The sequence below is a fragment of the Erinaceus europaeus genome, chromosome 8 (assembly GCF_950295315.1).
Source record: "Erinaceus europaeus chromosome 8, mEriEur2.1, whole genome shotgun sequence".
Taxonomy (NCBI): domain Eukaryota; kingdom Metazoa; phylum Chordata; class Mammalia; order Eulipotyphla; family Erinaceidae; genus Erinaceus; species Erinaceus europaeus.
The window spans coordinates 100,430,470-100,442,914 of NC_080169.1; the positions used below are offsets into that span (position 1 = coordinate 100,430,470).

At 40.8% G+C, this 12,445-nt stretch overlaps 1 protein-coding gene across 5 annotated transcripts in view; it reads left to right on the forward strand.

The window, feature by feature from the left end:
* NRF1 (nuclear respiratory factor 1) overlaps positions 1-12,445 on the forward strand; it is a 173,627-nt gene that overhangs the window by 91,713 nt on the left and 69,469 nt on the right. For 4 of the 5 annotated variants that reach the window (XM_016188608.2, XM_060196549.1, XM_060196547.1 and 1 more), the window contains exons 6-8: positions 10,029-10,187; positions 11,184-11,381; positions 11,961-12,062. In XM_016188608.2, the coding sequence (XP_016044094.1) occupies positions 10,029-10,187; positions 11,184-11,381; positions 11,961-12,062 (459 nt within the window). The remainder of the gene's footprint in view (positions 1-10,028; positions 10,188-11,183; positions 11,382-11,960; positions 12,063-12,445) is intronic. The other variant, XM_060196550.1, reaches the window with a different exon arrangement.

A 12,445-nucleotide genomic window follows, 5' to 3' on the forward strand; every position in this document is an offset into this window, starting at 1 on the left:
ATGAAAAATGGCTACCAGGAGCAGTGGATTCATAGTGCTGGCACCAAGCCCCAGTAATAACCCTGGAAGCAAAAATAATTTAAAAAGTTAAGTAAAATAATAAAATACCAGTCTGACTAAATTCCACTCTCCCTTTAAACTTTCTGTACTTCTCTTACTCTCGCTGGGGCAGCCTTTCTTGCTTTAATATTCCCTTGGAATGATGATGCAATAGCATAGCAACTTTCCACCAGTTTTCAGGACAGCCTTCAGAAGCATTCAAACCAGGATTGCTTCATTAGAAAGAAATTATTCGGGGGTTGGGTGGTAGCGCAGCAGGTTAAGCGCATGTGGCGCAAAGCGCAAGGACCTGTGTGTGGATCTCAGTTCGAGCCCCCAGCTCCTCACCTGCAGGGGAGTCACTTCACAGGCAGTGAAGCAGGTCTGCAGGTGTCTATCTTTCTCTCCCCCTCTCTGTCTTCCCCATCTCTGTCCATTTTCTCTCTGTCCTATCTAATGACAAACGACATCAACAACAATAATAACCACAACAAGGGCAAAAAAAGGGGGGAAAATGTCCTGCAGGAGCAGTGAATTCATGGTGCAGGCACTGAGCCCCAGATATATATATATATATGAAAGAAATTATTAACAAGAGTTATGTTTTTTAACTTATTTAGAAACAGTCAGTTGTCTATTTAGGTTTTTGAAATGTTGTTTTATTTTGAAAAAGCATTGGCTTGGTCTGACCTGTTTTCTAAAGACTAGAAAACACCATGCTAAGTGAAATGAGTCAGACACAAAGGATAAATATTGCCAGCCTCCATCCACTTCACTGAGATATCTTAGAATAGGAACATTCACGGAAACAGAAGAGGTTATCAGAGGAAGTAGAGATGAGGAGTTATTGATTAGCGGACACCGTTTTTTTTTTTTTGGAAACTGGTGACAGTTGTACAGTGCTCAGTGAGTGAATATGCTTAGTGCCACAGAACTGTACATGTTAGTAAGATACTGGGTTGTCTGAGAAGTCCTGATATGCTTTTCTATGCAAAAAATACGTCATGATTTTTCCAACAACCCAACACAGATTTTATGTTGGTATGTGTTATCACCAATAAATCTTTTTAAGAAGTAGGGCTGGATAGAAAGTTAAATTAAAAATAAAAATGTTGAATTTTAGTCCAGTGGCCCTCAGACTTGACTACACTCCAGTCACCTGGGGAATTTGAAGTCCTAGTGCCCAGCCCACAATTAAATGAGACTCTCTGAGGATGAGATCCGGGTGTCTATATTGTTGAACTCCCCCGGAGATCCCAGTGTTCAGCCAACTCTGAGAATCGCTGTTGGAGATAACAGTTCCACACCGCTTCTCCACCCTGCCTGTAATATTAAAATGAACTTCTTACTGACTGAAATTATCAAAAAGTATTTGTGTGTATGATGCCATCCTACCTTTTATAGTATTTTACAAGATGAGATTAAAGGTATAAAGGTAACGTATACCTTTACAGCAGTTTTATAAATCAACATCTCCCCAATAAAATGTTCTGTTAGAATATAAAGTAAAAAAAAAACTGTGTGTGGGGTGTGTGTGTGTGTGTGTGTGTGTGTGTGTGTGTGTGTGTGTGTGTTGATTGCCACCAGGGTCATTGCTGTTACTCAGTGCCAGCACTACGAATCCACAGCTCCTGTAGCTATTTATTTATGTTTGAGGGTGGGGAGAAAGCGGGGGGGAAAAAAAAGAGAGAAAAATAGACACCTGCAGACCTGTTTCACCACTCATGAAGCATCCTCCCTGTGTGTGTAGAGAGTAGGGGCTTGAACCTGGGTCCTTGCACATGGTATTCTTGTGGGAGCACCATCTCCTGGGCCCCTAGATGTGTTTTTTTAAATAGAATATAACATATTTTGAGTGAAAAAAGGAATACATTCAGGAATACCTGCAGTATGGAATAGGCATATAAATTCCATGTTCAGGATATGAGAGTGGGGAAAATATTGGCAAATTATATTACACAGAGTTAATATTGAGAACAGATGAATATTTCCTTCAGTTAATATAAAAAGATAGTTGAGGGGCCAGGCAGTGGTGCACCTGGTTGAGCACATATTACCACGTGCAAGGACCCAGGTTCAAACCACAGGTTCAAACCTGCAGGGGGAATACTTCCAAGTAGTGAAGCAGTGCTGCAGGTATTTTTCAGTCTCTTTCCCTGTCTACCTTCCCTTCCCCTCTCAAAAGAAAGAAAAAAGACAGTTGAAATATTAAGTAGGAGTCAGTGGAAATAGCTTAACTGCTAGTGCACTGGACTTGCATGCCTGAGAACTCCTGGTTGAATCCCCAGCACCTTGTGTCCTGGAGTGGTGCTCTGGCTTCTCTGTCTTTTCATGTGAAATTCTCTTATCTCATATGGGGTAAATAAAGTAGCTCTTTTTTGATCAACAAACTGGAATAAGAAGCAATGCTTTATAAGCAGTTAATAGTAATTGTAAAAAGATTCTCAGCCTCACTAATAATGGAAATCAAACCATGTTACACCTTCATACTAGATGAGCCAAAATAAGGAATCTTCATAATTCGAAAAATATTGGGGAGGATGTGGGAAAAACGAACCAACAGATATTGCCCAGCACTGTCGACAAGAAGGGGATTGGCAAAGTCAGTTTGGGATGATCATTTGGTGGTTATATATATTAAAATGTTAAATGCACGGGCCTTTTAGTCATTTAATTCCTGTTTTCTGTTATGTGTGTATAAAATGCCATATACAAGCACTGTAAGAGCAAAACCCAGTAGATAACCAGAATTTTTATCAGAAGAGAAATGGTTGGATAAAAAGAAAATCTGTACCATATATACTAGGCACCCATATTTCTCTGTGTATTGAAAGTGCATGCATGAAGGGGTGCACACATGTGTATGCTAGGGTCAACTCAGGGCCTCACACGTGAAGTATATGCTCCACCACTCAGCTACATCCTCGGCCCTGCTAGGCACTTACTATTATTATAATTGTTACCCCACACACACTGGGGGAGGGTGTAGTGGTTTTTAGTACAGTTGCTGGTACGTAGGTACAATCTCTCATCTGTCCATGATAGTGCCTGCACTCTTACGCTCCATTTGTTTCTTTCCGTGTGTGTCTGTGGAGAAGTATTCGATCATCCCTGCAATTTTGGCATTATTCCTAATATTCCTAGGTATGCTGAATGCCCTTGCTCTGTAAAGTGTGTGTGTGTGTGTGTGTTGTTTGTTTTAGTTTTTATATATGGATTTTTTAAGGGGGGGTGGTAAGAATACTTTTAAGCATTATACTCCCTAGTGCAAGTGGTATCTCATGATGAACAGATTTGAAGAGTTATTAGACTTTTAGAAAACTGAGTTAGGGACTTAGCTTCTGTATATATATGAGGCTCCCGGTTTGATCCACTCAAACACACAAAATAGAAAATAAAAAAGGGGCCGGGTGGTGGTGTACCTGGTTGAGTGCACGTTACAGTACACAAGGACCCAGGTTCAAGCCTCTGCTCCCACCTGCAGGGGGAAGCTTTGCAAGTGGTGAAGCTGGGCTGCAGGTGTCTCTGTCTTTTTCCCCCTCTGTATCTCCCCCTTGCATCTTGATTTCTGGCTGTCTCTATCCAATAAACAAATAAAGATAATAAAAAATAATAAAATAAAAAGAAAATGAAAAAGAGAAGGCAGGATTTTAAGAACATTTTGATTATGAGAGAAAGTTTGGTAGATTTGGTGGGGCATGGAGATAGAAGCTGAAATGTTGAGCAATGAGTCTAAGGATCTCTAATGATTATCTTCCTTAACTCTGATGTTAAACTTTCCTTCCAAGTTTGTTCTTCTCATGGTTTTAAGGGCAGTATTTGAGGAAATTTATTTGAGGAAATGACACGAAGAGGATGCCAGTATTTTTGCTGATACCTATTAAGAAAATGGGCATGTAGGTGTTTTAATCCTCAAAAAAAAAAAACTGCATTCATTACTTTTTAAAATATTTGTTTATTTATTGCTTTTTGTTGTCCTTGTTTTATTGTTGTAGTTATTGTTGTTGTCATTGTTGGATGGGACAGAGAGAAATGGAGAGAGGAGGGGAAGACAGAGAGGGGAGAGAAAGATAGACACCTGCAGACCTGCTTCCACCTGTGAAGCGACTCCCCTGCAGGTGGGGAACTGGAGGCTCGAACCAGGATCCTTAACACCGGTCCTTATGCTTTGTGCCACCTGCTCTTAACCCGCTGCACTACCACCTGACTCCCTTCATTACCTTTTTTTTTTTTTATTTCTTTATTGGGGAATTAATGTTTTACATTCAACAGTAAATACAATAGTTTGTACATGCATAACATTCCCCAGATTCCCATTTAACAGTACAACCCCCACTATGTCATTTATCATCCTTCATGGACCTGTATTCTCCCCACCCACCCACCCCAGAGTCTTTTACTTTGGTGTGATACGCCAATTCCATTTCAGGTTCTACTTGTGTTTTCTTTTCTGATCTTGTTTTTCAACTTCTGCCTGAGAGTGAGATCATCCCATATTCATCCTTCTGTTTCTGACTTATTTCACTCAACATGATTTTTTCAAGGTCCATCCAAGATCGGCTGAAAATGGTAACGTCACCATTTTTTACAGCTGAGTAGTATTCCATTGTGTATATATACCACAACTTGCTCAGCCACTCATCTGTTGTTGGACACCTGGGTTGCTTCCAGGTTTTGGCTATTACAAATTGTGCTGCCAAGAACATATGTGTACACAGATCTTTTTGGATGGATGTGTTGGGTTCCTTAGGATATATCCCCAGGAGAGGAATTGCAGGGTCACCTTTTTTTTTTTTAAACCTCCAGGGGTTTCGCTTGGTCTTGGTGCCTGGTGGCCATTTTTCCATTTTATTGGATAGGACAGAGAGAAATTGAGAGAGGATGGGGGAAATAGAGAGGGAGAGAGAAAAGTAGACACCTGCAAACCTGCTTTGCTGCTTGTGAGGCTTCCTCCTGCAGGTGGGGAGCAGGGGCTCGAACCCAGATCCTTGCGCTTAGTACTATGTGTGCTTAACCAGGTGCACCACCATCTGGCCCCTGACCCACCTTCATTATCTTTATGAATAGAAGCGAATTGTACAAATAATTCCACATAGTGAGCAAAAATTTATTTTTGTTTTTGCTTTCTACTGCCCCTTAATAGCTATTTGAATAAAATTCTGTCCCATTTTTATTTAACTTATCCCAAAATTAATTTAAGCTTCTAATTTAACAGTGGTGCTGCAGCCTGAAAGTTCTCTAGTTCTCTTTTCCTACTTCAGTCCTGCTTTCCTATAGTCTATAGAGAAAATACTTGAACATGGTTTTGATTTCATCTGCCTCCTCTTTAAATGTATTCTATAATTCTCTGACTTCTGTAATAGAGATGGCATTGGTAGACATTTTGGTTTGAAACACCTTTTATTGGTAAGCTAGATGGACAATAGGAGCCTCAACATTCCTAGACTCGGGTATCTGCAGGGTAAAGACAGAAGGGATGAGAGGAAAAGAACCTTTAGATATGTATGGAGAGGGAGTCGGGCGGTAGCACAGAGGGTTAAGCGCAGGTGGCGCTAAGCACAAGGACCAGCGGAAGGATCCCGGTTCCAGCCCCCGGCTCCCCACCTGCAGGGGAGTCACTTCACAGGCGGTGAAGCAGGTCTGCAGGTGTCTGTCTTTCTCTCCCCCTCTCTGTCTTCCCCTCCTCTCTCCATTTCTCTCTGTTCTATCCAACAACAATGACATCAATAATAACTACAACAATAAAAAACAAGGGCAACAAAAAGAATAAATAAATTAATTAATTAAAAAAAAGAAATGTATGGAGATACTATGTTTGGGGACAAAAAAGAATTAACTGGGGAGTCGGGCTGTAGCGCAGTGGGTTAAGCGCAGGTGGCACAAAGCACAAGGACCGGCATAAGGATCCCGGTTAGAACCCCGGCTCCCCACCTGCAGGGGAGTCGCTTCACAGGCGGTGAAGCAGGTCTGCAAGTGTCTATCTTTCTCTCCTCCTTTCTGTCTTCCCCTCCTCTCTCCATTTCTCTCTGTCCTATCCAACAATGACAACAACAATAATAACTACAACAATAAAACAACAAGGGCAACAAAAGGGAATAAATAAATAAAAATAAATAAATTAAAAAAAAGAATTAACTGGATGTACAAATGGAAACTTTCCAGCACAGTAGAATTATTTCATTTCAGCTAGATTAAACTTTTTGGAGTTTTAGCTTTAGTTTCCACATAATCTTTACTTTCTCAGGTACCGACTTGAATTTGACCATTTCTTTGCTGCATATACCTAGTAGGAGTGGTACTTTCTCCTCTTTATTGGTTTGGGACGGGTTTACTGACAAACGTGGCCACTTTAAGTTCATAAAGAGCCCTAAATCAGTAGGAGAGACCCAGAAAGCTTGTTGCAGCCTAATTAAAGGACTGCCTGAGAGGGGAGGCTTTACCTTCGCTGATCCTGTTGATTGTCTCCCCTGTGAATTAAAGAGCAACCTTCCTTAACAAGCACATTGAGTAGCTTGGGTTTCCAAAACTCTCCAAGACCAGTAATTAATCCAATTGGTAATGAGAGCAGTGCTGAATTCTGGAAAACATTAATTTAACTTTGTCTATAGTAGAAAACTGATTTTTTCTTATTAAAAGTTCCTCAGGGGGCTGGGTGGTGGAGCACCTGGTTAAGTGAATGTATTGCCATGCACAAGGACCCGGGTTCAAGCCCCCTAGACTCCACCTGCAGGGGGAAAGCTTCACGAATGGTGAAGCAGGGCTGCAGGTGTGTCTCTGTCGATCTTCCTCTCTGTCTCCCTCTCCCCTCAATTTCTCTGTCTCTATTCAATAGTAAATAAATAATTTGTTCAAAGTGAATATGCTTATAGCGAAAAATGCTGTTTACATCTTGTTTTTTGTACACTACCTGGCCCCACCATTTTTGAAATTCTATGGAAAGCCTGGTGTGAGAGAATGAAAACAGGACTGAAAATGAAAGAATGAAGGTTGTCCACAGCCAGATGCCAAGGTATCCCAGAACTGAGGAGCCTGGAAAACTGTTGGTGCAGATGGGTCGGGGCTGGAGGAGTCAGAGGCTAAGAAAAATCACCAAAATTAAAGAACACAGGAGGTTCCTGGTGGGATTTGAGCAAGACCCAGTAAGTTCTAGTTCTTTCTGGATGCTTTAGTGTGGGGCTGGAAAACCTCTTTTCTGCCAAGGACCACTTGGATATTTATAACATCATTTATGGGCCATACAAAATCATCAACTTAAATATTAGCATTTAATGTTGCTGTGAAGAAAAGTTCCTTGAAGTTTGGTTCCCCACTGTGGTTGTCTTGGCAAGGCCAGACCAAATGATTCCATAAAACCGGCAATCTGGATGTTCTCTACTTCTGCTTTAGTTTCAGTGCAGAGAAATACATTTTATTTTCTCCAGATTTTCCTAGCTATGGAAAGAACTTCCCTTTTGAAGACTGTTAGTGGGGTTACAAACTAGAGGAGAGCTGGGGATCTAAGTCAGTATTAGAGAATAGAATTTGTATGCCCGAGGCCCCAGAGTCCCAAAGTTCAATGCCTGGTCCCACCATATGTCAGAACTGAGCAAAGCTCTGCTGTCACTTTCATAACAAAGAAGAAACATAAAAAGAAAAGAAATTTTAAGAAAGGGGAACTTTTCAAAGTCTATGTTCTCATCTCGTTTATGTATCTGAAAAGGTAATTTTTAAAAATACTGTAAGAATTAAGCCTTTTCTTCTTTCTCTGTGTATCTGAGGCTAGAAAAAGACATTCCCAAGAAATCAGGATAAGGAGAAAATGACTTTGACATGCACTTTCTTAAAATAACTGAAGGAGTGACTTCATGAGCCATCTGATGGTCTGGTTTTGCAAATGGATACATTTCTATTAGCCTGCTGCTTGCTGCTGCAGAGCCAAATATATACAGAGTGGATTATATCATATCCTGTAGACAGGAGACTGTCTGGGGGGGGGTGCTTAGAAAGAAGTGGGGGGGTGGGGACAGAAAAAGGAACTCAGCACAGTCATTAACCATGTAAACGCTGTCGCGAGAGTTGTCTTTCCTTGGTGACCATATCATTACTTGTATCACCTTTTGGTAAAATAACTTCTAAATGAAAAATGCCTCATGTTTATATAGGGTCTTCAGCAGAAGCGCTGCCGCACCCGCTCTACTTATATATTCCTACTTCTCTTTTTCTTTTTTTCTATTTGATAGCTACAAATGCATGTCCTTGAGTCTACCTCATTGCCAAAAGTGCCCTCTCTTTTTAGTCTGAAGATGCAGAGACAGTAAGGCTGTGTTCCTAGTACTCTGATCTCTCGACCATTGTAGACCACCATGTCTCAAGGAAAGCAGTAGGTCTGGGGGTGGGGGGTGAGTTAAAATATTACAGCTTGGCGAACTGCTTTTCTCGCCAGAAATCACTGCAGAAACGAAGACTACTCCCAAAGCACTCCTCCTCACTGCCTCCTTCAGTATACACATACAGTGGGATGACTATGCCAAGAGATAAAGAATGGCAGTTGGCTCTGGTTTGAAACCTGTTTGGCCTGGATTTTGTTTGTAAAATAAGTCTGAATGAGGTCCACAGTGAGTGCAAAATCATGTATGTCTCACTGTTTTTATCTGTCAGTCTCAGAGACATTGGTCTGTCTGGCTAGACTCATTTTGTCCTTCCTTCCTTCCCTCCTTCCTTCCTTCCTTCCTTCCTTCCTTCCTTCCTTCCTTCCTTCCTTCCTTCCTTCCTTTTTAAAATATTTATTTACTCCCTTTTGTTGCCCTTGTTTTATTGTTGTAGTTATTGATGTTGTTGGATAGGACAGAGAGAAATGTAGAGACCTGCTTGTGAAGCGACTCTCCTGCAGGTGGGGAGCTGGGGGCTTGAACCGGGATCCTTACGCCGGTCCTTGCGCTTTGCACCACATGCGCTTAACCTGCTGCGCTACCACCTGTCTCATGTTTCTTTCTCTTTTTCTTTCTTTCTTTCTTTCTTTCTTTCTTTCTTTCTTTCTTTCTTTCTTTCTTTCTTTCTCCCTTTCTCTCTTTCTTCCTTTCCTTTCTTTCTTTCCTTTTTCTTTCTTTCTTTCTTTCTCTCTCTTTTCCCTTCCTTCCTTCCTTCCTTCCTTCCTCCCTTCCCTTTTTCTTTCATTCAGGTTGAGAGCCTATTTTCCTGTATTTTGAAACTGACCTTACTGAGTTAGTTACCTTTCTTTCTTAGTAGTCTTTCATTTGATCCTAAGGTTTCCACATACACAGTTATGTAATCTATAACTAAAGTTATATAATTCTTCCTATTCTTCACTTCTTTTTTTTTTTTTTTTTATATCCAATTGTCTGGTTGCTATCTCTAGAAAAAAAAGCATACTGATTTTGTTTGATACCTTAAATGTATGGAAACTGTAGATGGGAAATAAGCAATAGTATCAGTAATATTGTAAGGAGTAAATTGATAAAATGCAATTTAAGGCAGACTTTGCCATTATAAATATGATTCTCATTCAATCCATGAGACTATATACCCAACAGAAAATGGTGAGGTCTTTTATTAATATTAATATTAGTATTAATTATGATGATGATTTTTTTTTAATGAAGGAAGAAAGGCCAGAGCACTGCTCACCTCTGGTTTATGGTGATGATGGAATTGACCCTGGGACCTCACAACCTCAGGCATGAATTTCTTGTATAGTCATTACATTGTCTCCCCAGTCCTGGGGAAACAATGAGTTCTTATCAGTCACACTTTAGGATTCTCTAGAACTCTCTAGGAAGACTCTACATTCTCATCTTAGAATTTGGTGATAAACACAAACACACACACATCCCAGATGTTTTTTTTGTTTTTGTTTGTTTTTTTGTTTGTTTTACCAGAGCACTGTTCAGCTCTGGCTTATGGTGGTAAGGGGGATTGAACCTGGGACTTTGGAGCCTTAGGCATGACGCAGATGTTTCTTGACTGCTGGTAACCATACTTTTCTCTTCCAGGCCCAGCTTCGGGCATTTATTCCAGAGATGCTCAAGTATTCCACGGGTCGGGGAAAACCAGGCTGGGGTAAAGAAAGCTGCAAACCCATCTGGTGGCCTGAAGATATTCCCTGGGCAAATGTCCGGAGCGACGTTCGTACGGAAGAACAAAAGCAGAGGGTGAGGGTTCCTCTGACCTCAACTGCCTGCTGCTTCTCTCTTCTGAATCAAATACTTCAACTTTTGTTATTTCCACATACTGTGCTAAAGTATCTATTTGAAATAAAAGCATTTGCCAAATCTGTCCCATGTCCAAAGAAACCTGGTGTTCTCTGGTCCTCTAGCTGTTACCATTCATCACTCTGCCAATGTAAAGGAAAGACTGGGGCCAGCCCAAGGGTTCCTACTTCCCTCTGCATAGTTATATTTTGAAGCCGCACTAGTTTTTTATGAGGTGCTTGGGAAAAAAATGAAGAAATTTGAGGTCAGAGTCCAAATCACTTTGAAGACTTAGAAATGTCCTTCTGGTTAGCAGAAATCACTGTTGACATATATATATAACTAGACAGGTGTGAAGTTGGCTAGACGGGTCTGCTGATAACACAATTTATTTTTAAAAAGAGAAAACTCAACTAGATACTATCCCTTGCTTTTCCTATATGCTTGGGTTTTTTGTTTGTTTTGTTGTTGTTGTTGTTATTTTTCAATTAGCTTAGAGGTTTATTGAGAATCTTAACATAAAATTCTTGACAGACAGTAATCTTTGATGAGAAGTTTAAGAGTTGGGCTTGGATTAGAATAGGCTATATGCTTTGAGAACCAAATCAGACTTTGATTGGGTAAAAAGCCTTCTTTGCTACTTGGTACTGACTTTCTGTGTGGGAAATAATCTTAAAGAGTTACCCTATGGCCTGGGAGGTGGCAGTGGATAAAGTGTTGGCTTCTCAAGTGTGAGGTCCTGAGTTCAATCCCCAGCAGCACATGTCCCAGGGTAATATCTGGCTCGTTCTTCTCTTTCTCTCCTCCTATCCCTCTCATTAGTAAATAAATAAAATTTAAAAAAAAAGAGTTACCCTTTATGAGGTTCAGTTGGGTTTGATAAGTACTTATACCCTTATAGGACAGAATAACCAGTATTCTGTGGCTTACTGTGCTTTTCTGATGTTTTGGTGGCAGGTTTCATGGACTCAGGCACTCCGGACCATAGTTAAAAACTGTTATAAACAGCACGGGCGGGAGGACCTTTTATATGCCTTTGAAGACCAGCAAACACAAACACAGGCCACAACCACACACAGTATAGCCCATCTTGTACCATCACAGACCGTAGTCCAGACCTTTAGTAACCCTGATGGCACAGTCTCGCTTATCCAGGTGAGTATACCTGCTGGTTGCAGTCGTGGTTTCTGGAGTGGGTCAGTGGACACTTGACTTCAGACTAAAGAATTTTTCTTTGTGTAGCCGCCCCTTTCATTCAACATGTATATGAGAAAAAGATAAGAGAGACTGCCAGTTTACCACTGATGATGTTTGGTTATATTTGTGTTTGTTTTCATGGATTGTTGAGGATTGAGACCAGAGCCTCACATGTGCAAGGTGTATACTCGCTTGTGTGCTCGCTCTCTCTCTCTCTCTCTCTGCCACCTGCAAGGGGACACCTCATGAGTGGTGAAGCAGGTCTTCAGATATATATCTTTCTCTCTCCTTTTCTATCTTCTTCTTCCCTCTCAGTTTCTCTCTGTCCTGTCAAATAATAATTGAAAGGAAAGCAAGGGAAAAAAATGGCAACAGTGGCTGCTGGGAGCGGTGGATTCGTAGTGCTGACTCCGAGCCCCATTCATTACCCTGGTGGCAAAAAGAATAAGTAAATAAGTGAATACATCTTAACTTCTGAATAAATATGAGTCAGAAGGGCCCATTGTTGATATTTACTCTTTCTGTATTTTTCTCTAGGTTGGTACAGGGGCAACAGTAGCCACATTGGCTGATGCTTCAGAATTACCAACCACAGTCACTGTTGCCCAAGTGAATTATTCTGCTGTGGCTGATGGAGAGGTAAGAAAGAGGATTCTGTCTTCATCTACTGAAATACTTGCATGTGTAGGTGAGGGTGAAGTGAGGGTCCAGAATATGAAGAGACTGTAAGTAGCCTGCACATCTGTAGCATTATTTCATTTAAACCATGTAGAAAAATCAAACTAACTGTCAGGAATTTACAGTTTTGCATCTGCAGCATAGTTTTTGCATAATACACAACAAAAAGGGAAACACCCTTTAATACTTTTATGCTGTGAGTCCCAGTAAATTACATCTTTGGCCATAATGGGAGACAGTTAAGTCATTAAAGCCAGGGTTAACTAAAGGATTCATCCAAGGGGTAGACTTAATTGTATGGCAATAAACATTTTAAACGTGCTTTTGAGAAGGCTTTACAAGTA